At 46.0% G+C, this 25,579-nt stretch overlaps 1 protein-coding gene and 1 pseudogene across 2 annotated transcripts in view; both read right to left on the reverse strand.

The window, feature by feature from the left end:
- Positions 1–3,769: 3,769 nt before the first annotated feature.
- The window catches only part of PPRC1 (PPARG related coactivator 1), a 79,126-nt gene continuing 57,316 nt past the window's right edge, over positions 3,770–25,579 (reverse strand). For both annotated transcript variants that reach the window (XM_063962360.1, XM_063962359.1), the window contains 5 exons: positions 8,982–9,134; positions 8,048–8,105; positions 6,512–6,633; positions 5,456–5,607; positions 3,770–4,204 (listed from right to left, as the gene is read on the reverse strand). In XM_063962360.1, coding sequence (XP_063818430.1) covers positions 4,101–4,204; positions 5,456–5,607; positions 6,512–6,633; positions 8,048–8,105; positions 8,982–9,134 — 589 coding nt within the window. In that variant the 3' untranslated portion in view covers positions 3,770–4,100. The remainder of the gene's footprint in view (positions 4,205–5,455; positions 5,608–6,511; positions 6,634–8,047; positions 8,106–8,981; positions 9,135–25,579) is intronic.
- LOC134897975 (5S ribosomal RNA) lies at positions 24,974–25,092 on the reverse strand (annotated as a pseudogene).

Genomic DNA, 25,579 nt, shown 5'->3' on the forward strand with positions numbered 1-25,579 from the left:
TAGCTCTAGCTGAGTTTCAATCTCTGCGAGAAGCTGCCAGTTCTGATCGGAGATCAGACATAATCTGTGCTAAATTACAGGCCCAAGGGGGTTCTGAACCTTCCAAAGAGGTAGTTGCCTGGACTACCTCTTCCTGCGCACATGCAGAACAAATGGTCGAACAGTCAGAGGCCTGGAGCAATTTCTTATTGCACCTAGTACATGTAAAGAACTTCTGAGAGGTCTTTGGCACTGTATTCCTCCCCGACATTGTGGCTCCGGCACAAGGACACTAGGAGCACTGTGAAACACACAATAGGGGATAGGGAGCTAGATAGAGGAGAAAGCACTCTCTAAAGCGTAAAAGCTGTATCACTTGCTATACGCTGTCTCTAATCTGTCCCCAGCACCTTCAGCCTCCAGGAGATGAAGGAATGCCGTTTTCAGGAGTCAGCAGTCTGGAGTCACTGCAACATAAGACGAATGTCACAGTGTTTAGTATATGTGAGCTTAGCCAGAAGCTCCGCCCCCTCCCCACCGCTGTGCGCCTGCTCAGCACCATTGCAAAACGTGGCTGGGTACACGGTTATAGGAGCAACGTAGATACAGACCTTCCCCCTCCACTGCCCCGTCTAAGGGGAAGCGCTTCGGGGACCCGCTGTCTCACCGCGGCTTATAGTCGCGGTGCTTGTATGCCGCTTCCTGCGGCTCAGTGCAGTCTCCCCCAGCCATTCTGCGCCCAGCGCTGGAGAGGGGGGGGGGGGGGGGGCAGCCATGCTCTTACCTGTGAGCGGGAGGCTGGCAAGCACTTTTCAGTAAGTGCTGACAGTCCTGTCCTGACGCATCTTCCAGCTGGCAGACTGCCCAAGGACCCAAACCCCACCTTTGCAGAGGTGGTGAAGGGCCTCCCCAGAGTCTCTCTTCGTTTGTTATCCGTAGTGCAGGAGCACTAAAAAAGATGACCGGCTTCTTCGGCACATTAGAAAAAACTGCGGCTTGTGGGGGAGGAGTCTCTTCAATTAGTTAAAGTGCCAGCTCCTGATAGCTAGCCCATCTATCCTCAGTGTAATCAGTGTCCCCTAGTGGATGCTAGAGAAATACCACTTTTCTTGTGTGCTGAACCAGATTAGAGATTAGTTCGATCTAGATTCCCCAAAGCCATGGGTTTCTCTGGAGAGCAGTAGTTGTTACCCTGTAATTCTCCACGACTTGTTGTGGATGCCGCCTTCCCTCACCAGTAAATGGGTGGGTTCTTGTAAATCACTAAAGAACACCGTAGATGTGTGGCATAAACGGATTTCTACTTGTGAAGAGGCAACCCTACTGTCCCCTTTTCTATAATTGCAAGCCTTGATGTTACGAATTCCGAACTTAGTACTGGATAATTGGATAAGTAACAGGCTCCAAAGTATAGGGGGAGACCGAGTTAGATCTTTTACTGATGGCGAGTGGGATTCGATCTTTGGTACTTGTTTCAAACTTTCCAAATGTATTAACCACTTAGAAATGAATTTCAAATTGATACAAAGAGCATATTTTACCACGGAGAGACAACATAAAATCTGGCCATCTACGTCACGATTTTGTTGGAGGAAATGTGGAGGGATAGGCGATATATATCATTTTCTGAGCTTGCCCGCAGCTACAATCACTTTGGAGAGAGGTGTTTCAAATGATGGGTCAGATCTTTGGAGTGTATATTCCTGCAGACCCCAATACAGCTCTATTCCACATTTATTTGGGTCAGCTGTCTGCTGGGGATAAATATGTTATGGGACATATCTTGATTGCTACCAAGGCTGCGATTGCTCAGCTCTAGAAAACAGAGGCAATCCCCTATTTGATAGCTATTCAGAATAAGATACATAAACACATATCTAATAGACAGGAAAAAACAGACACCCAACCGACTTTTCAAACACTTGAATTCCCCCCTATGTGTTTTAAACGGCTCGTGCTCAATACTCCTCTTCTCTATCCTCTATTCTCATGAAGTGGTATGGCTGGAATCTTTATAGAGAACAAATGGGTCACTCAACCATATATAGTTCTGAGCTAAATTCTCATTAGGATTTGTAATACCCTTCATTACACAATATATTTTACTTAAAAAGTCAACCTGTTGTATATAGGTGTACCTGGCTCCCTTACTGTTTTTTCCCCCTCTTATTTTTGTACCCCATTTATTTGTGAAAAATTTTCAATAAAAAGTAATGTTTGAAAAAAAAAAAAAAACACTTGGCCACTTTCTCTTTTGAAAACCCCACTAAACAGATGAAAATGTAATGGTGCTAGGAGAACTATGAATAATAAAAACTGCACAAAGATCGCTAGAATGCAAAATACATGAGGAAAAAAAAAAGAGCCAAGGTACTCGAACACCTACTCTCTTTGTACGCTGAATGATTTCCACCCCCTGTGATCCTTAAGATCACAATTGTGGCAACTCAAATACTTCTGGTGTGTCAGCCCCTCTGTATATTCCTTTTAAGAACCATAAAATGCATTTTTGGAGCTCTACTTGTTTTCCCTACATACTGTAATTCACATTTGCTTCTTCGTTATCATTTTGTTATATTTACCACTGATACTGTTCCTGTTAAGTTCGTCTTGTATTAAATTTGAACACACTGTTTTTACTTTCCAAGTTGTAATTGCTTTGGAATTCTCATATTTTGCATTTTTTTTTTTTTTTACAGTTCACTGCTATAGGTACATTTCTGCAACCATGCCTATTATGACGTAACGGCCATTTCCTAGTAAGCATTTATTCCCGACAAGAGGACTATTTGTAGAGATTGATGTTAATGTCTTTGTTGAGCAGCACTCCCTACATGAGGTAATTGCTTGTCAAACTTACCAATCAGAAAATACTTCCATACAAAGAACAGCGCCCTCACATGGGCTATTTTAGCTCTGCATGAGCAGGTCTTTCCGCATAATTGGGGTCATTCCAAATTGATCGCTCGCTACTTTTAGCAGCCCTGCAAACGCCTAGTCGCCACCCACGGGGGGAGTGTATTTTTTGCTTTGCAAGTGTGCGAACGCGTGTGCAGCCGAGCGGGACAAAAATGTTTTTTGCAGTTTCTGAGTAGCTCTGGACTTACTCAGCCCTTGCGATCACTTCAGTCTTTTAGGTCCCGGAATTGACGTCAGACACCAGCCCTGCAAATGCTTGGACACGCCTGCATTTCTCCAAACACTCCCAGAAAAAGGCCTTCTTCCTGTCAATCTCCTTGCGAACGGCTGTACGAATGAATTCTTTGTTAAATCCATCTCCCAGCAACGATTTACTTTGTACTCGTACGACGCGTCTGCGCATTGCGGTGCATGCGCAGTAGTAACCTGTTCGCTGCGAAAAATGGCAGCGAGCGATCAACTCGGAATGACCCCCAATATACATTAAAGAGAACCTTTCACCAGGTTCTACTTGTCCCTTTTCATTTACCCAGTACATTGCATTGGAAGCATGATGTAGCATAACAAAAATAAAAAAACACAAATACTTACACGGAGGATGAGAACCACTTGGTCCATCTAGTTCACCCTTTATTTTTGTTTTAACCTTTTGGTACCTTCGACACTACTTAAATAGGCGTTTCTCCATGAAGGTGACAGAGGAAGCCACTGAATCAGGACAGCGCTTTAGACAAAAAAAATCATTTAGAACTCTGACAAGATTATTAAATACAGATCAAATGGAACCAATCAGCCCAACTGACCACAGTTCACTAAAGTACAAACCAAAGTAAAAATAAAATGCAACAATGTAATTTCTAACAAAGAAAAAAGAGGAAGCAGTTTTTTTTCCAATATACTTTATTTGGGCCTGCAGTGATTTTTCTCCTCAGATCTGTGCAGCGGATTCTAGAATGTACATTATGAGCAGTTATATAGGTTAGAAAGAGAGTCATTTAAAAAAATAAAATTCTAAATGTCTTTAAACCTTTTGGTTTTTTTGGCTTATCCTGGTTTGTTAAAAAAATAATAATTCAGCAATTATTCCCCATTACTGGGAGACTCCTGGTTGTATTTACTGGAACTTTGCCAGCGTTTTGAGGTAAATTCATTTGGATATACATAATTTCAAGCAAATTTTGATCCGAAGCTCGGGTGTAGCGTTACCTCCGGTGACTTCTCTGCGCCTCTCTCAGTAATGTTTCAAAGTCTAGCGTTTCAAGCTTCCTCCTAACGGGCACTGGGTCAAAGTCATCGCGGTTCGAATCTGAAAGGAATTCAGATGTAAAAACTGAGACACAGACATGCAAAGTACTAGAGCGAAGTCACATTCAAAATAAAGACCAATTACTTTTTTTTTTTTTTATAATCAGGACAATTAGGAAAATAATGCATAAACATGGCAATGATCCATGACCATATTTAGATATTATAACATCATTGTAAGTAAATAGGGGGATGATGTGTGGTGTTGTATGGCACAGTTGGCTGCTTCGCGCCACATAGCTTGGACTGTTCACTCAAATATCTGATGCAAGCTAGGGTCTACGTAACAGCCCAATGACGCTAAACCATTGGCAAATTCCTGTGGATTAAAATAACCATATGCGAGCTGGTATAATGCTTATAGGAAGAATACATCACAAAACTACAGTACAGGATACAGTAGATGGAAAGAAGAGGAAAAATGTCTAACCGTGACATCCTTCTATTTATAGGTGTTGCCCCATCTCGGGTGCTTCAGGCCCTCTCTGTTTATAAACGATGCTAACCCACCCAATGCTATAATAGAATGTCCATAAATCCCAAGGATAGAGCACATAAAGTAATCCTTGACCAATCCATGGACATAATGCTAGTCTTACCGTCTACCAGCAAGCGGACTTGCCTGCATGGCTCAAGACCAACACGCATTTCACCTACAAGCAGTTAATTTCTCATAGGGTGTTCGGTGACTCAAGATAAGAAATCGCACTAAACTGATGTTATCCCAGAGCTCCAGAACATAAACCCTCCCCCATCAGACACTCCTCCTGCATCCACCGCTTAAGACTCACCTCTTCATGTCTTCATGGAAGCCTATCAAGTCCTCCCCTTACCCGTCTGCTCAGCCCCTCTCCCCCACCCACCTACTCTTTCTCCTAGTTCACTCTTAAGGCTATAGCTTCTTTCTTAACATCTAACACCTCAGAGGCATGGCTCTATTCTTCTATGCTGATATAGCATATTAAGTGCAGCTACAAGCTAAATATCTTCACAGTGCAGCAGACGCAGCTCCAGGACCAGGGAATGTAAGCAGTCTTACACCTCTCTGCTGCAGTGCAGAAACATTACAGGAGCAAAACCACCGTTTTCCCATCAGGAACTTGTGACACCACTGATGGACAAACTACCTCATGCCTCAGCGATGCATTTAGCCAGTACCCTGAATGCACCCTGTGTTGTACAAAATGAGGGCTCTCATACCGCACATTGTAAGAAACACACTGATTAATATGTAACACGCTATGAGACTTACCCAGATCCGCATAATTACTTTTACAGAACTGTCTCCTTCCCCCAAAGCAGAGGTCAAAGGCCAGCTCACCGGGAAGGCGCAGCTTGTGGCCACTCTCTATAGCAGCAAAGGCTTCCTCGGTGCAGCTGTACGTCACAAAGCCGTAGTTATCCCTGCAGACAGAAGCACAATATTACACATGGGGGATTTACATTCCCTGAGCACAGGACAGCTCATCACTGTACAGGCAAGTGACCCAACGTGAGGCACAGGCTGATCTAGCACGAGTCAGGCAATCTGAACATGGACATCCTGGTAAATGCGTCCATAGAGTGTAAATGCAGAACTTGAGGATTGATGCTATATTTGCTTTGCATCTAATGCATGATGGCAGGCCAGGTCACCTTTACTAGAAACAAATAGAGCACATGCGATATTACATTAGTGCTGAACCCGTAAGAGCAGAATGCGCCATTCCAAGCTTCCCACCGGGCAGCCACGTAAAAACCATTAAATCACTATGTAAAAGTGTTTTTATGCGCAGTGAGTGAGTAACATAGAAATATCTGCATGCTAAATGATGCAATTTTCATCCTCAGTCACTAAAATGATTTCAGGGAGGTGGCGGATAACCATATCACAGTTTCCCCATTTGTTTCTGCGTATTTACCTCCGGAGAGGTTCTAGGAATCCAGAGTGCTGCCTCGTCACATAATATTTAAAATGTCATTCAATTTCCTCAAATTGAGGGAGACTGGCTCAGGACCATGTAAGAGCTGTATAATGCTGGCAGTAATCAGCTAATCTGCATGCAGCTAGACAGTCACAGACTATTTGTGTTAATAGCCGGCGCTGCAGACCGCTTGTGGCTCCTCACAAAATATAACAGACATGCGGAACGCTGGAAATCTGACCTGTTATTTTAATGAAGGAACCTTTATTTGCAACGCTATGGCCACATAAAATAAACAGTTACAAGAACTATTAAACTATTGCACAAAGCAGGAGATGCAGAGATGGGAGACCCACAAGGTCTGTGGAACCCCGCTTCACTACCTATATAAAAGTAATCCTTACCCCTTCTCTCTTAAGTGAATGGTGCAGTCTTCTATATTCCCGAATGCAGAAAATCGCTCGCTCAGCTTTGACCTGGTCATCCGGCTGCTGATCTTACCGATGTACACAACTCTCCTCTCCTTCTGCAAAGGGCAAAGACATTCATTACAATCTGGAGGCTAAAGGACTGCAGAGCATTTAGCAAAATAATGACCGGATGGTAGCTAATTAGGGAAACAGGAAGTGGGAGGTAATGTTATAATTCTGATAAACTCTCTATGGGGTATTCAATTAGTGCAGAGTTTTCAGACAGTCGGAAAACCGGCACCAATTCAACGGTCTGGTATTCAGTAGCGAACAATTGACAGGTTTTTGCTCCGTTTTCGCCATGCCTTTTTGAATTTTTTTTTTTGTTGAATCGACAAGGGCGAAAACGGACCAAAAACACTGTCGATAACGCCCGCGAATTCGACAACACACGTGGATTGGCAGCGAATTTTCCAATCCACGTGGTTTTCGCCCAGGCGGATTTTTCGACAAGTCGAAAAAGCAGAATGCGCTGTGAATAGGTCGAATGTGAGTTCGACCTACAATCGGGCGGAAAAAAAACAAACTGCATTAACCGAATACCCCCATATATACGGATTGTTGTAGTAAACACATTACAATCACCTATACACCAACTACAGTCACAGACGAGCAACACCAAGCTGAAAGACTTTATAAATATGGGTGTGCCGGGCTAAGCTGGCCATATACCACGATAATCAGCCAAACAGCTGTCTGGGTCTTTTGGTTACCAAACCTTTTCCAATGTACCACACTGTCGTTCAGCCAACTTCATGCTGTGAAAGGAGATAAGGCCACATATGGTGCAGTGTATGGAGGAATTCAGATTTTCGTCTTGTTACTCCTTTACTCCTCTTTCGTGTCTCCTACGCAACTGTGCAGTCTATGGCCAGCTGAGATCAGCACCAAAGACAGCTCAGTTTCTTATAGCGTTGCCTATGACAGCAGCATATGTCCAGCTCACTTACAGAACATCTCAATATTGCATATGGCGAGAGCGGTGGAATGCTCCTGCGTGTTACATGTGAGTGACGGAGCACTGAAGACGTGCAACCCGTGTGTTACATGGGAGTGACGGAGCATTAAAGACATGCAACTCGTTACATAAAGGTGACGGAGCACTGAAGACGTGCAACCTGTGCGTTACATGGGAGTGACGGAGCACTGAAGACGTGCAACCTGTGCATTACATGGGAGTGACGGAGCACTGAAGACGTGCAACACATCAGCGAGCTAGTACTTTTGAACACTGCTCTAGATGGACAAGTGCAGTGCTATGGAGCCTGTGTGTCACCACTCTTCGTCCCCTGATGAAAATGAGAATAACGGGCAAAGGAACATGAGGAACAGAATGGAGAAGCTACAGGGTCCAGCATGTTAGGGTAAGTACAGAACTAAGAAACCGGATACAGATCCGTGCTCACCAACTGAAGTCGTTACCCCAGCACACTTTACAGAAACACTCGGGAATGTGCTGGGGATACTTACTATAGCTCGCTCTTTATGAGAATTCTTCTGCCTGTCATAACGGTCCCGGGATTGGAACCTGCCAAGCCAAAGCAGCATTTCATTTACATCCTCGTAACAGAACAGGCATGAAAAAGGATTAGGATTTGCAGTATGTCCCTATAGAGTGTAAGCTTACAAGCAGGGCACTCCTGCCTCTTTGTTATAACACAGCCTTTTTTTTTTATTTATTACTGTTTGATTCCCAGTTGTAAAGTGCAGAGCATGTCAGCACTATACAAGTAAATGTAATAAATTGCAGCCATAGGAGTCTAGGGCAATAAACGGACTTGTCTATACACAAACTACCATCACAAGCTTTTGAAAGAGGAAAGACTTAACTGAATTAAACTGCACAAATATTCAGCAAGATGAACAACAAATTTCTCCAACCATAAATGACCAAGATCAAATACAACTTCATCTGGACACAGCCCATATACTTAACATGGAGACACAAACATAAGAAAGGATAGATGCACCACCTATGTGATTACATTAACAGAAGGATCATATAAAAGGCACTATAGCAATAGGTAAGAGTATGAGAAGGTGATCCGGAGATGGACAGGAACCAGAAATTCATACTAGCAAATAGTCATTTCATATTCCAGGACAAATACTTCTTACACATCCAAGGAACAGCAACGGGAACAACATTTGCCCCAAGGTATAAGCAGCTTTACTTTTGTATGTGCGTATAAGTCTTGTTCACAAAATGCATCAAGCTCTGGAAAGAATCAATACTGATCCACTGGGGTGGCTGCAAAACCTCCCACACAACCAGTTCAGCACTCAGAAATAGGATGGCTCAGACCTAAGCACATGCAAAAGCAAAGACGACGAAACTAAGATTTTAGGAAATTTAATACAAAGAAACACTATATATACACACAAACACAAAAAAGACACTTGCCTCCTGCTGCGGTACCTCTTACAATCAGATGACCTGGATCGGCTGGACGATGAAGAACGTGATCGTGAATGCGAGGAAGATCTAGATGAACTACTTTCACTATAACTGGACCTGGAGGATGACCGTGATCTATGACGATTTCTAGGTCTGTATCTGGGGAATGGATTTAGAAAGAAATAAAGACAAGCACTGCAGTACAAAAGATGAAAGCTTCCCATTTACAACCAGTTTCCATCAGTCTCTACCACCCAAGACAGACTATCTTCTACTGTAGTCCAGTTCAGTGATCACTATCACCTGTACAGGAGTCCAACACTTCACAAAACCCTCCTTGGAGTTAATTATACACATTCTACAATACGATGTTAAAGAAATAAAAGGCTCAAAGCAGCACCCCTAGACAAACACCTAGCATACAAACGTAGACAACAATCCCACCCATTCATGAACTCTTTCTTGAAGGATTTATGCTTCAGTGGACCTGTACCGTAGGCGGGACAAGCTAGTCCAATGGATGATGTAAAAGCATTTCTGATCGTTAGCTGACAATTTAATCAGGGACAGCTGCTGGAAGCCCCACTGCAGCATGTGAATGCAGTATCTGCTAGGAAACTGCTCAGAAGCTAACAATTTGCTAACAACCCTGTATTACATCAGCAATATTTAATTGTTTCAGCTCAGGATCAAGTCCACTCAAGCAGATACAAAAACCGTTATATAGAGCTTTACAATACATACACATTCAGTAACCATTATATGAAGATGAAGGAACCTTAGCATACTGATCAGAAATATCAGCAAGAACACCCTATTACAAACTCTTATCTCTGCTCAAGCCTCTAACCCCAAACAACTCTTTAATACATTTAAAATCACTTCTGAATCCTCCCACACCTACCCCACCAGTCACTATCAAGGCAACAGATCTTGCTTCCTACTTCAAGGAGAAGATTGATAAGATCCGAGATGAAATGGTATGCTCTTCGGCAGCCAGTGACCTGCTCAGTTATTTACCAGAACCCTCTGGCACTCTCTTCATTTGATCCCACAAATGAAGATGAAGTATCATCACTCTTCTCATCCTGCTTCTCTACTACCTCTCCTCTTGATCCTTTACCCTCAGAAATAAGTAAAGCTGTGCCTCTGGTGCTCATCCCTACATCTGTAATCTCTCTCTCTACTGGTATTATTCCTTCACTCTTCAAGCATGCAGTGATTAATCCCATTTTGAAAAAAAAAAAAAAAATTCTGACCCAAACTCTCAAACTACCGCCCTATCTCTCAGCTACATTGTCTCTCTAAGCTACTTGAGAGACTTGCCTATACTCAACTCACACACTTTAACTCACACAATTTATTGGACCCACTTCAGTCAGGCTTCCGTTCCCAACACTCCACAGAGACAATACTGACTAAAGTGGTAATGATTTGGTCACTGACTAAAGTGGTTAATGATTTGGTCACTATGAAGTCTAAAGGCCATTACTCACTACTTATTCTTCTAGTTCTATCTGCTGCCTTTGACACTGTTGACCACTCTTCTCATACAAACACTACAATCCATAGGTCTTAAAGACACAGCCCTTTCTTGGTTCCTATCCTACTTATCTAATCGCTCCTTCAGTGTTCGCTTCTCTGAATCTACCTCCGCTTCGTTACCTCTTTCAGTTGGAGTACCGCAAGGCTCAGTCTTGGGTCCTCTGCTTTTCTCTATCTATACCTCATCTCTTGGTAAACTAATCAGCTCTTTTGGATTTCAGTATCATCTGTACGCAGATGATACTCCTATCTACCTATCCTCCCCTGATTTGTCCCCATCTGTACTGGGCCGTGTCACTGAATGCCTATCTGCCATTTCATCTTGGATGACATCTCGCCACCTCAAACGTAATATTTCAAAGACAGAGTTAAAGATATTCCCACCAGCCAATAGTAGGTACCAACCTGATATCTGTCAAGTTTTCAACAGTGATAATCTACCCTACCCCACAAGCTCGCTGCCTGGGTGTCAACCTCGACTCTGATCTGTCCTTTGTTCCCCACATTCAATCTGTCTCAAAATCATGTTACATGCACCTAAAAACATATCCCAAATACGACCATACCTTCAAGACGCTGCTAAAACTCTAATCCATGCTCTCATTATCTCCCGCATTGATTATTGCAATAGTTTCCTAGCTGGTCTTCCCAAAACGAGACTCTCACCACTACAATCCATTCTGAATGCAGCTGTGAGGCTAATCTTCCTCGCTAGACGTTCGTCTGCAGATCCACTCTCAGTCTCTCCATCGGTTACTTATATTCTACCGTATTCAACATAAAATATTTTTACTCGCATATAAAGCCATTAACCACTACACCCACGTACATCACTTCGCTTATCTCAAAATATCTCCCAACCCGACCTCTTCGCTCTTCATCAGATCTGCATCTCTCATCTACACTCATTACTCGCTCCCACGCACGATTGCAGGACTTTCATCGACTGCACCCACTCTGTGGAATGCCCTACCATGTACAATAAGACTCCTCTAGTCTCCAAACCTTCAAGCGTTCCCTGAAAACTCAACTCTTCAGGCAAGTATATCACATTCCAGAACCACCCACAAAACTTTCATAAACCTTCCTATCAAATTGGATCCACTCTGCACAGTCCACACATCCTCACGTCTTCTCATCCTTCCTCTCGACCCCGGTTCATCATTGCTGTGTGACCATATCATACAGCCCAAGAACCTTTGCAATCTGGTGAACAACTAGGCAACAGATAGCACCTAACCTTGTGTATCCATGCCTATTTCCCTATATATTGAAAACGGCCTTCCTACCCCTATGACTGTTTGTTATTACCCGTTTTGTTATATCATTGTTTAGAATTGTAAAGCGCAACGGAATTTGCTGCACTATATAAGAAACTGTTAAATAAATTACGAATCCATGACTATTCCAAAACTTTTCCAGGTGACCAAGCTCACTGACCTCAACTGGATTTGTAAGAGGTAAAAAACAAAACAAATAAGCATAGCAAAACCAAATAACTACAATATATAAATACAACCAAGTAACGAGTATAAGGAAGAGCAGTACGAGTCCATCCTATCCGCTACGTTAACATTATTTTGAAGACCCAAAACAAAGTCAGACAAGTGCGTTTCCCCCACTGGAGCGGATGCGCACTGTGTTACTATCTTTTGCAGGTAATCCAGTCTCTAGGTTGACCTCACTTAGGTCAACAGTCATTAGGTCGACCACTATTTATCGACGTGGTTAGCAGGTCGACACGAGTTTTAAAAAAATATATTTTTTAAACCTTTTACTTTACTATCCACGTGGACTATGATTGGGAATAATAAGCAAGCCATGCAAGGGAACACGGTACATTAATTGGGGTTCCCGGTCACTTTATGAAGAAATCTACACCAAATATTTTTTTTAAACAACTCATGTCAACCTCGTGGCCGCATCGACCTACTCACTGTCGACCAACACCCCTTTTGCAGTTATTAAGTCCTATATCTGCCCGCTGTTCTAGCAAAAATATGAAATGTCAGGTCATTTATCATCATAACGTACCATCATGATCGCTTTTGAAACTTTATACATTAATATTTTTATCCAGTCAGAGCCATACAACCACACCAAGTTTAAGCAAGCCTGATGCTCCTAGAGTCAAAATATACTGAGATGCTCACAATCTATACAATAATCAGCCAAGGTCTGTTCCGTCGCACACACACGTAACGGGGGAAGGTGCACATCCTCCTCCTCATCATAAGGGTTGTAAAGACCAACCCCCTGACAATCCAGATTTATTTCTAAATTGCTAATGGTTCCTGTACTGGGTCAGAGAAGGTTCAATCTACCAAGTGAAAGAATGTAAGAAGTTGAACTATACATCATAAAATAAAGATTTGTCTTTACCAACATATCAGTCATTAGTTAAAAATAAATTGGACAAGTACTCAGATATTGGTGGTCATTCAGAGTTTTTCGCTGTGCAGCAATGAGGGGAAAAATAAGATTTTAAACCTACCGGTAAATCTTTTTCTCCTAGTCCGTAGAGGATGCTGGGGACTCCGTAAGGACCATGGGGTATAGACGGGCTCCGCAGGAGACATGGGCACCTATAAAGAACTTTTAGTATGGGTGTGCACTGGCTCCTCCCTCTATGCCTCTCCTCCAGGCCTCAGTTAGAGAACTGTGCACAGAGGAGATGGACAATACGAGGAAAGGATTTTGTTAATCTAAGGGCAAGATTCATACCAGCCCACACCAATCATACCATATAACCTGGAATACCCAAAACCAGTTAACAGTATGAACAAACAACAGCATCGGTCCAAGACCGATTCCAACTGTAATATAACCCTTATGTAAGCAATAACTATATACAAGTCTTGCAGATTTTCCGCACTGGGACGGGCGCCCAGCATCCTCTACGGACTAGGAGAAAAAGATTTACCGGTAGGTTTAAAATCTTATTTTCTCTTCCGTCCTAGAGGATGCTGGGGACTCCGTAAGGACCATGGGGTTTATACCAAAGCTCCCAATCAGGCGGGAGAGTGCGGATGACTCTGTAGCACCGACTGAGCAAATGCTAGATCCTCCTCAGCCAGGGTATCAAACTTGTAGAATTTATCAAAAAAGTGTTTGAACCCGACCAAGTCGCCGCTCGGCAAAGCTGTAATGCCGAGACGCCTCGGGCAGCTGCCCAAGAAGAGCCCACCTTCCTAGTGGAATGGGCCTTAACGGAATGTGGTAACGGCAATCCAGCCGTAACATAAGCCTGCTGAATCGTTTTACAGATCCAGCGAGCAATAGTCTGCTTTGAAGCAGGCGCGCCCATCTTGCTGGCTGCATACAGGACAAACAGAGCCTCTGTTTTCCTAATTCTAGCCGTCCTGGCTACATAAATCTTTAAGGCCCTGACTACATCCAGGGACATCGAATCCTCCAAGTCACTTGTAGCCACAGGCACCACGATAGGTTGGTTCATATGAAATGAAGACACCACCTTAGGTAAAAATTGAGGACGAGTCCTCAATTCTGCTCTATCCACATGAAAAATCAAGTAGGGGCTCTTGTGAGACAATGCCGCCAATTCAGACACCCGCCTTGCCGAAGCTAAGGCCAATAACATGACCACCTTCCAGGTGAGAAATTTCAACTCAACCGTTTTAAGGGGTTCAAACCAGTGCGACCTAAGGAACTGTAACACCACGTTAAGGTCCCATGGTGCCACTGGGGCCACAAAAGGAGGCTGGATGTGTAGCACTCCCTTCAAAAACGTCTGGACTTCTGGAAGAGAAGCCAATTCCTTCTGAAAGAATATCGATATGGCCGAAATCTGTACCTTAACAGAGCCTAACTTCAGGCCCATATATCCACTCCTGTCTGTAGAAAGTGGAGAAAAAGGCCCAGGTGGAAATCTTCCGTAGGAGCATTCTTGGCTTCACACCAAGATACATACTTCCTCCAGATACGGTGATAATGTTTCGTCGTCACCTCCTTCCTAGCCTTTATTAGAGTAGGTATGACCTCCTCCGGAATACCCTTCTCAGCTAGGATCTGGCGTTCAACCGCCATGCCGTCAAACGTAACCGCGGTAAGTCTTAGAACATGCAGGGCCCCTGCTGCAACAGGTCCTCCCGTAGCGGAAGAGGCTAAGGATCTTCTGTGAGCATCTCCTGAAGATCTGAGTACCAGGCCCTTCGAGGCCAGTCTGGAACAATGAGTATTGTCAGTACTCTTTTCCGTCTTATGATCCTCAACACCTTTGTGATGAGAGGCAGAGGAGGAAACACATAGACCGACTGGAACACTCATGGCGTTACCAGAGCGTCTACTGCTATTGCCTGAGGGTCCCGGCACCTGGCACAGTACCTCCGAAGCTTCTTGTTGAGGCGTGACGCCATCATGTCTATTTGAGGAACTCCCCAGAGACCAGTTATCTCTGCAAAGACTTCTTGATGAAGTCCCCACTCTCCTGGATGGAGATCGTGTCTGCTGAGGAAGTCTGCTTCCCAGTTGTCCACTTCCGGAATGAAGACAGCTGACACAACGCTTACGTGATTTTCCGCCCAGCGAAGAATCCTGGTGGCTTCCGCCATCGCGACTCTGCTCCTTGTCCCGCCTTGGCGGTTCACATGAGCCACGGCTGTGACATTGTCTGAATCAGAACCGGTAGGTTGCGAAGAAGACCCTCCGCTTGTCAAAGGCCGTTGTATATGGCCCTTAATTCCAGCACGTTGATGTGCAGACAGTACTCCTGGCTTGACCATAGTCCTTGAAAGTTACTTCCTTGGGTGACTGCTCCCCATCCTCGGAGGCTCGCGTCCGTGGTTACCAGAACCCAGTCCTGTATGCCGAACCTGCGACCCTCTAGAAGGTGAGTACTTCGCAGCCACCATAGGAGAGACACCCTGGCCCTGGGGGACAGTGTTATTTTCTGATGTATTTGTAGATGGGACCCGGACCACTTGTCCAGAAGGTCCCATTGAAACGTCCCCGCATGGAACCTGCCGAAGGGAATGGCCTCGTAGGCTGCCACCATTTTCCCCATAACTCGAGTGCATTGATGAACTGACTCTTTTTGGCTTTAACAGGTCTCTGACCATGTTCTGGAGGTCCTGGACTTTTTCCAACGGGAGAAAAACCTTCTTTCGTTCCATGTCTAGTATCATGCCTAGGAACGATAGAGTTGTTGGAACCAACTGTGACTTTGGCAGATTGAGAATCCAACAGTGTTGCTGGAGCACTCTCAGAGAGAGTGACACGTTCTTCAGTAATTGATCTTTTGATCTCGCCTTTATCAGGAGATCGTCCAAGTATGGGATAATTGCGACTCCTTGCCTGCGCAGGATCACCATCATTTCCGCCATTATCTTGGTGAAAATCCTCGGGGCCGTTGAAAGCCCAAACGGCAATGTCTGAAACTGGAAATGACAATCCTGTACCGCGAATCTCAGGTACTCCTGATGAGCGGGATATATGAGGACATGAAGGTAAGCATCCTTTATGTTCAGTGACACCATAAAATCCCCCCCTTCCAGGCTAGCTATTACAGCTCGGAGTGATTCCATCTTGAATTTGAAACGTTTCAAGTACAGATTTAGGGATTTTAGATTTAAAATGGGCCTGACCGAACCGTCCGGCTTCGGGACCACAAAGAGTGTCGAATAGTACCCTTTTCCCTGTTGGCTCAGGGGAACCCCGATAATCACTTGCTGTTGACACAGCGTTTGAATTGCCGCTAACACTACTTCCCGCTCTGGGGTAGAAGCTGGTATGGTCGACTTGAAAAATCAGCATGGGGGCACCTCTTCGAATTCCAGCTTGTAGCCTTGGGAAACTATCTCCATTGCCCAAGGATCTACGTCTGACCAAACCCAGACCTGGCTGAAGAGTCGAAGGCGTGCCCCCACCGGTGCGGACTCCCGCAGGGGAGCCTCCCGCAGGGGAGCCCCAGCGTCATGCGGTGGATTTTGTAGAAGCCGGGGAGGACTTCTGTTCTTGGGAACCCGCCGCGGCCAGTGTTCTTTTCCCTCTACCCTTACCTCTGGCAAGGAAGTAGGAGCTCCGACCTCGTCTGAGCTTTTGCGACCGAAAGGACTGCATCTGATACTGTTGAGTTTTCTTTTGCTGTTGGGGAACAAAAGGTAAAAAGGTAGATTTACCTGCGGTAGCTGTGGAAACCAGGTCCGCGAGCCCATCCCCAAACACCACATCACCCTTATAGGGTAAAACCTCCATATGCTTTTTTGAATCCGCATCACCCGTCCATTGGCGTGTCCATAAGGATTGTCTCGCCGAAATAGCCATGGCATTGGCTCTGGAACCCAACAATCCAATGTCTCTTTGGGAGAGAATTCCCAACGTGCCCTGTCCTGTGTAGGGAAAGGGTACGCCATAAGAACCCTTTTGGGAATATGCAGTCTCTTATCTGGAGATTCCCAAGCTTTTTCAAATAACTCATTTAGTTCACGAGATGGAGGAAAGTTTACCACAGGTTTCTTTTCCGTATACATGCACACCCTCGTGTCGGGAACATCTTTTATTGCAATAATCATATACTGAATAGTTTTTGCCACCCTAGGGTGCAATCTAGCATCATCATAGTCTACACTGGAATCAGAGTCCGTGTCGGTATCTGTGTCCACAATTTGTGACAAGGGACGCTTTTGAGACCCTGACGGCCCCTGTGAGAGTCGGTCCAGTCCGTGGATTGACCCCGTGATGTCTCCCTGGATTCTGCTTGGTCTAGCCTCTTATGCAATGATGCTACACTTGCATTCAACATATGCCACATATCCATCCATTCCTGAGTCGGCACTACCGACGGGGACACACCACTCATCTCCTCCACCTCCTCCTTTGATAAGCCTTCCGCTTCAGACATGCCGACACGCACGTTACCGACCCCCCCCACACACAGGGATATAACTATACGGGGACAATTCCCCAACCAGGCCCTTTGGAGAGACAGAGAGAGTATGCCAGCACACACCCAGCGCCAAACTGACACTGGAAAACCCAGATTATTTATTATATTATATACATACATACACACACATACACACATATATATACACACACATACATACACAATGCTATTCCCACTCACTGCACTTGAAATGTGCCCCCCTCTTTTTCAGCCCTCTGATGTGTTCAGCAGGGGAGAGTCCGGGGAGCCAGCGTTCTCTACAGCTTCTGTGGAGAAAATGGCGCTGGTTAGTGCTGTGGGATCAAGCTCCGCCCCCAGCGGCGGGCTTCGGTCCCGCTTCAATTTCATAAAAATGGCGGGGGATCGTCTATTTGCTGCCTCCGCAGCCTAATATATATATTTGTGCCAAAAACGAGGTTTATTGCTGCCCAGGGCGCCCCCCCTGCGCCTGTGTGTTTTGTGTGGGAGCAATGGCGCGCAGCGTTACCGCTGCGCGCTTACCTCACGAAGATCTGAAGTCTTCTGCCGCCTTGAAGTCTTCTTTTCTTCTCATACTCACCCGGCTTCTATCTTCCGGCGGCGCGGCTCCGGGACGAACCCCAGGGTGAGACCTGTGTTCCGACTCCCTCTGGAGCTAATGGTGTCCAGTAGCCTAAGAAGCAGATCCTATCATTTAAGTAGGTCCTCTTCTCTCTTCTCAGTCCCACGATGCAGGGAGTCTGTTGCCAGCAGTGCTCCCTGAAAATAAAAAACCTAACAAAATTCTTTTACACAGAAAACTCAGGAGAGCTCCCTGTAATGCACCCTATCTCCTCTAGGCACAAGATCTAACTGAGGTCTGGAGGAGGGGCATAGAGGGAGGAGCCAGTGCACACCCATACTAAAAGTTCTTTATAGGTGCCCATGTCTCCTGCGGAGGCCGTCTATACCCCATGGTCCTTACTGAGTCCCCAGCATCCTCTAGGACGTAAGAGAAAAACAGCGCAATGTGCACGCGCGACATACTATTACAACAAACGATAGTTTCACACAAAGTCTAGCGATGCTTTTCAGTCGCACTGCTGGCCGCAGAGTGATTGACATGAAGTGGGCGTTTCTGGGTGTCAACTGACCGTTTTCAGGGAGTGTTTGGAAAAACGCAGGCGTGGCTGGGCGAACGCAGGGCATGTTTGTGACGTCAAAACAGGAACTGAACAGTCTGAAGTGATTGCAAGCGCTGAGTAGGTTTGGAGCTACTCTAAAACTGCACAAAACAAACTTTGTAACCGCTGCGGTCCTTTCGTTCGCACTTCTGCTAAGCTAAAATACACTTCCAGTGGGCGGCGGCCTAGCGTTTGCACGGCTGCTAAAAACTGCTAGCGAGCGATCAACTCGGAATGACCACCATTATCTGTTCCCTGCTATTTGTAAAGATTACCATCCAAAAACAGTGAAGAGAAAAAAAAGAGACTTTTGTGGGCGCACTCTTTACTTTTAAATGATAATGTAGATATTACATGAATCAAATACGGAAAAATCTAAGTATAAAATATTACTTTTATTAGCATCATGGAATAAAAGGATGTATAGTCGTCAAGTAAGGTAACAATCCAATATATACTGAAATTAGGATAACAAAAATTATGTTGATCCTCAGTAACAAACTAATAATATAAAGTAAATAAATGTTCAATTAGTAACAAGTCAATGCTGGAATTAGCATAATCGGTCCCGACTGCAAAAATCTAGTAAGAATGCCATGAAAATGTAATAGACGGGCTCCGCAGGAGACTGGGCACTCTAAAGAAAAGATTAGGTACTATCTGGTGTGCACTGGCTCCTCCCTCTATGCCCCTCCTCCAGACCTCAGTTAGGGAAACTGTGCCCGGAAGAGCTGACATTACAAGGAAAGGATTTTTGGAATCCAGGGTAAGACTCATACCAGCCACACCAATCACACCGTACAACTTGTGATAACCTTACCCAGTTAACAGTATGAACAACTGAGCCTCACTCAACGGATGGCTCATAACAATAACCCTTATTTAAGCAATAACTTTATACACGTATTGCAGAAAGTCCGCACTTGGGACGGGCGCCCAGCATCCACTACGGACTACGAGAAATAGAATTACCGGTGAGTAAATTCTTATTTTCTGACGTCCTAGTGAACGCTGGGAACTCCATAAGGACCATGGGGATTATACCAAAGCTCCCAAACGGGCGGGAGAGTGCGGATGACTCTGCAGCACCGAATGAGCAAACACAAGGTCCTCCTCAGCCAGGGTATCAAACTTGTAGAACTTTGCAAAGGTGTTTGAACCCGACCAAGTAGCCGCTCGGCAAAGCTGTAAAGCAGAGACCCCTCGGGCAGCCGCCCAAGAAGAGCCCACCTTCCTTGTGGAATGGGCTTTTACTGATTTTGGATGCGGTAATCCAGCCGCAGAATAAGCCAGCTGAATTGTGCTACAGATCCAGCGAGCAATAGTTTGCTTTGAAGCAGGAGCACCCAGCTTGTTGGATGCATACAGGATAAACAGTGACTCAGTCTTCCTGACTCCAGCCGTTCTGGAAACATATATTTTCAAAGCCCTGACTACGTCCAGCAACTTGGAGTCCTCCAAGTCCCGAGTAGCCGCAGGCACCACAATAGGTTGGTTCAAATGAAACGATACCACCTTTGGGAGAAATTGGGGACGAGTCCTCAATTCTGCCATGTCCATATGGAAGATCAGATATGAGCTTTTACATGACAAAGCCGCCAATTCCGACACACGCCTAGCCCATGCTAAGGCCAACAGCATGACCACTTTCCACGTGATATACTTTTGTTCCACGGTCTTAAGTGGCTCAAACCAGTGGGATTTCAGGAAATCCAACACAACGTTAAGATCCCAGGGTGCCACTGGTGGCACAAAAGGGGGCTGAATATGCAGCACTCCCTTAACAAACGTCTGAACCTCAGGCAGTGAAGCCAGTTCTTTTTGAAAGAAAATGGATAGGGCCGAAATCTGGACCTTTATGGACCCCAATTTTAGGCCCATAGTCACCCCTGACTGTAGGAAGTGCAGGAATCGACCCAGCTGGAATTTCTCTGTAGGGGCCGTCCTGGCCTCACACCAAGCAACATATTTTCGCCATATACGGTGATAATGCTTTGCTGTCACGTCCTTCCTAGCCTTTATCAGCGTAGGAATAACTTCATCCGGAATGCCTTTTTCCGCTAGGATCTGGCGTTCAACCGCCATGCCGTCAAACGCAGCCACGGTAAGTCTTGGAACAGACAGGGCCCTTGTTGCAGCAGGTCCTGTCTGAGAGGCAGAGGCCATGGGTCCTCTGTGCGCATTTCTTGCAGTTCCGGGTACCAAGTCCTTCTTGGCCAATCCGGAACAATGAGTATTGTTCTTATTCCTCTCTTTCTTACTATTCTCAGTACCTTGGGTATGAGAGGAAGAGGAGGAAACACATATACCGACTGGTACACCCACGGTGTCACTAGGGCGTCCACAGCTATCGCCTGAGGGTCCCTTGACCTGGCACAATATCTTTTTAGCTTTTTGTTGAGGCGGCACGCCATCATGTCCACCTGTGGCAGTTCCCATCGCTTTGCAATCTGTGTGAAGACTTCTTGAAGAAGTCCCCACTCTCCCGGGTGGAGGTCGTGTCTGCTGAGGAAGTCTGCTTCCCAGTTGTCCACTCCCGGAATGAACACTGCTGACAGTGCTTGCACGTGATTCTCCGCCCACCGAAGAATCTTTGTGGCTTCCGCCATTGCCATCCTGCTTCTTGTGCCGCCCTGGCGGTTTACATGGGCGACCGCCGTGATGTTGTCTGACTGAATCAGCACTGGCCGGTTTCGAAGCAGGGGCTCTGCTTGACTCAGGGCGTTGTAAATGGCCCTTAGTTCCAGTATATTTATGTGTAGAGAAGTCTCCAGACTTGACCACAGCCCTTGGAAGTTTCTTCCCTGAGTGACTGCCCCCCTTCCTCGGAGGCTTGCATCTGTGGTCACCAGGACCCAGTCCTGTATGCCGAACCTGCGGCCCTCGAGAAGGTGAGCACTCTGCAGCCACCACAGAAGAGACACCCTGGCCCTTGGGGACAGGGTGATCAGCCAATGCATCTGAAGATGCGATCCGGACCACTTGTCCAACAGATCCCACTGAAAGATCCTTGCATGGAACCTGCCGAAGGGAATGGCTTCGTATGAAGCCACCATCTTTCCCAGGACTCACGTGCAGTGATGCACCGATACCTGTTTTGGTTTCAGGAGGTCCCTGACCAGAGATGCTAATTCCTGGGCCTTCTCCACCGGAAGAAACACCTTCTTCTGTTCTGTGTCCAGAATCATGCCCAGGAAAAGCAGACGCGTCGTAGGAATCAGCTGCGATTTTGGAACATTCAGAATCCAGCCGTGCTGTTGCAACACTTCCTGAGAGAGTGCTACGCTGATCAACAACTGCTCTCTGGACCTCGCCTTTATGAGGAGATCGTCCAAGTACGGGATAACTATAACTCCCTTCTTCCGAAGGAGTATCATAATTTCGGCCATTACCTTGGTAAATATCCTCGGTGCCGTGGACAGGCCAAACGGCAACGTCTGGAACTGGTAATGACAGTCCTGTACCACAAACCTGAGGTACTCCTGGTGAAGTGGGTAAATGGGGACATGCAAGTAAGCATCCTTGATGTCCAGCGACACCATAAAATCCCCCTCTTCCAGGCTTGCAATAACCGCTCTGAGCAATTCCATTTTGAACTTGAATTTCTTTATATAAGTGTTCAAGGATTTTAAATTCAGAATGGGTCTCACCGAACCGTCCGGTTTCGGTACCACAAACATTGTGGAATAGTAACCCCTTCCCTGTTGAAGGAGGGGGACCCTGATAATCACTTGCTGGAGGTACAGCTTGTGAATTGCCGCCAGTACTACCTCCCTTTCCATGGGGGAAGCTGGCAAGGCCGGGGGGGGGGGGTCGCTTCGAATTCCAGCTTGTATTCCTGAGATACAATTTGTACAGCCCAGAGATCCACCTGTGAGCGAACCCACTGGTTGCTGAAGTTTCGGAGACGCGCCCCCACCGCACCTGGCTCCGCCTGTGGAGCCCCAACGTCATGCGGAGGACTTAGTGGAAGCAAGGGAAGGACTTTTGTTCCTGGGAACTGGCTGCATGGTGCAGCTTCTTACCTCTACCCCTGCCTCTGGCAAGAAAGGATGCGCCCCTGACCCTCTTGCCTTTCTGAGAACGAAAGGACTGCATTTGATAATACGGTGCTTTCTTAGGCTGTGAGGAAACCTGAGGCAAGAAAGTCGACTTTCCAGCTGTCGCTGTGGACACGAGGTCCGATAGACCGTCCCCAAGCAATTCCTCACCCTTATAAGGCAAAACCTCCATGTGTTTTTTAGAATCAGCATCTCCTGTCCATTGCAGAGTCCATAAGACCCTCCTGGCAGAAATGGACATAGCATTAATTCTAGAGCCCAGTAGGCAAATGTCCCTCTGAGCATCCCGCCTATATAAGACGACGTCTTTTATATGGCCCAGGGTTAGCAAAACAGTATCCCTGTCGAGGGAATCTATGTCGTCTGACAGAGTATCTGCCCATGCTGCTACAGCACTACACATCCAGGCTGAAGCAATAGCAGGTCTCAGTAGAGTACCAGAGTGTGTATACACTGACTTCAGGATAGCTTCCTGCTTTCTATCCGCAGGCTCCTTTAGGGCGGCCGTATCCTGAGATGGCAGGGCCACCTTTTTAGATAAGCGTGTCAGCGCTTTGTCCACCCTAGGGGATGTTTCCCAACGTAACCTGTCCGTTGGCGGGAAAGGGTACGCCATCAGTAACCTCTTAGAAATCACTAATTTCTTATCAGGGGAACTCCACGCTTCTTCACACAATTCATTTAATTCATCAGATGGGGGAAAAGTCACTGGCTGCTTTTTCTCCCCAAACATATAAACCCTCTTGGTATTAACAGGGTTAATCTCAGAAATGTGTAATACATCTTTCATTGCAATAATCATGTATCGGATGGCCTTGGTCATTTTAGACTGTAAATGTAGACATCATCGTCGACACTCGAGTTGGACTCCGTGTCGACATCTGTGTCAACCATCTGAGATGGAGGGCGTTTATGAGCCCCTGACGGTTTCTGAGTCGCCGGGGCAGGCGCGGACTGAGACCCCGGCTGTCCCAAGGCTGCAGCGTCATCAAACCTTTTATGTAAGGAGCTTACATTGACGTTTAAGACCTACCACATATCCATCCAATCAGGTGTCGGCCCCGACGGGGGCGGCACCACACTTATCTGCCCTTGCTCCGCCTCCACGTAACCCTCCTCATCAAACATGTCGATACAGCCGTACCGACACACCGCGCACACACACAGGGAATGCTCAGACTGAGGACAGGACCCCACAAAGTCCTTTGGGGAGACAGAGAGAGTATGCCAGCACACACCACAGCACTATATAACACAGGGATTTTCACTTATAATAAGTGATTACCTAATAGCTGCCTTATATGTTTTATTTGCGCCTAAATTTATGTGCCCCCCCTCTCTTTTTTACCCTTCTTGTACCTGGATACTGCAGGGGAGAGCCTGGGGAGCTGCTTCCAGCGGAGCTGTGAAGAGAAAACGGCGCTGGTGTGCTGAGGAAGAAGGCCCCGCCCCCTCAGTGGCGGGCTTCAGTCCCGCTTTCTGTGTAAAAAAAATGGCGGGGGTTTTTACATATATACAATGCCAGACTGTATATATGTACTTTTATTGCCAAAAGGTACTTCAATTGCTGCCCAGGGCGCCCCCCCCCAGCGCCCTGCACCCTACAGTGACCGGAGTGTGTAAGTGTGCTGGGAGCAATGGCGCACAGCTGCGGTGCTGTGCGCTACCTTAAATGAAGACAGGAGTCTTCTGCCGCCAATTTCGTCGTCTTCAAGCTTCTGTTCTTCTGGCTCTGCGAGGGGGACGGCGGCGCGGCTCCGGGAACGGACGATCGAGGACAGGTGCCTGTGTTCGAACCCTCTGGAGCTAATGGTGTCCAGTAACCCAAGAAGCACAAGCTAGCTGCAAGCAGGTAGGTTTGCTTCTCTCCCCTTAGTCCCACGTAGCAGTGAATCTGTTGTTAGCAGAAAGCTCACTGAAAATAAAAAACCTAATAAGTACTTTCTTTACTAGTAAGCTCAGGAGAGCCCACTAGGAGCACCCAGCTCTGGCCGGGCACAGATTCTAACTGAGGTCTGGAGGAGGGGCATAGAGGGAGGAGTCAGTGCACACCAGATAGTACCTAATCTTTTCTTTAGAGTGCCCAGTCTCCTGCGGAGCCCGTCTATTCCCCATGGTCCTTACGGAGTTCCCAGCATCCACTAGGACGTCAGAGAAATGATAAATCAAATATAACGCCTCCAATTAATACTGGGGCTGCCTAAACTGGTTGGCCCTATAACCGTGCAAGATCAAATGATAAAATGATAATTTTCACACTATTTGAGCAGGGGATAGAGCAGATAAGAAAAAGATAGTGTGAATCTGCTGTCAGCGTTAGACTCAGAGCGTAACGGACCAATGTGAGCTCTACAACACCGGGTATTCCTCAATGGTCACCCACTAGAGTACTGACCCAGCCCGACACGGATTAGCTTCCAAGATCGGACGGTTTTGGGCGTTTGCAGTGTGGTATGATAGTAGAAGATTGCGGATGAAGGCAAGGGCTCTGGAATCACTGATGAGAGTTCACTAAATGTATAGTAGAAAGAAAAAGATGGATCTGCTGCCAATGTTAGACAGGGATAAACCCTGAATCAATGGTGAGAGTCCACGAAAAAGATATAAAGGATGAAAGCAGATGATAGTGCCTGTCAGATCAATTTATGAATAATGTCAAAACTAAGATTCTTAATATGCACAGACATTAACAAATGATAGAAAGTGATGAGTTCTTCACATGAATGCAAAGAACATAATATCAGGCTTTAAAATGTAACAGCAATGTTGCCAGTGCTCCGTGATTGAGCCCCAGAAGGAAAAAGATACTTTGTCAATGTTGCTGATTCCAGGTCACAAAAGGACCCACTGATCTACTGATAAACATATCTTGTAATTCCTATCAAATCAGGATTTTGGTACTTACCGATAAATCCCTTAGTCCGATTCCACAGGGGCCACTGGAGTGTAGTT

This window comes from Pseudophryne corroboree, chromosome 3, assembly GCF_028390025.1.
Source record: "Pseudophryne corroboree isolate aPseCor3 chromosome 3, aPseCor3.hap2, whole genome shotgun sequence".
NCBI lineage: Eukaryota > Metazoa > Chordata > Amphibia > Anura > Myobatrachidae > Pseudophryne > Pseudophryne corroboree.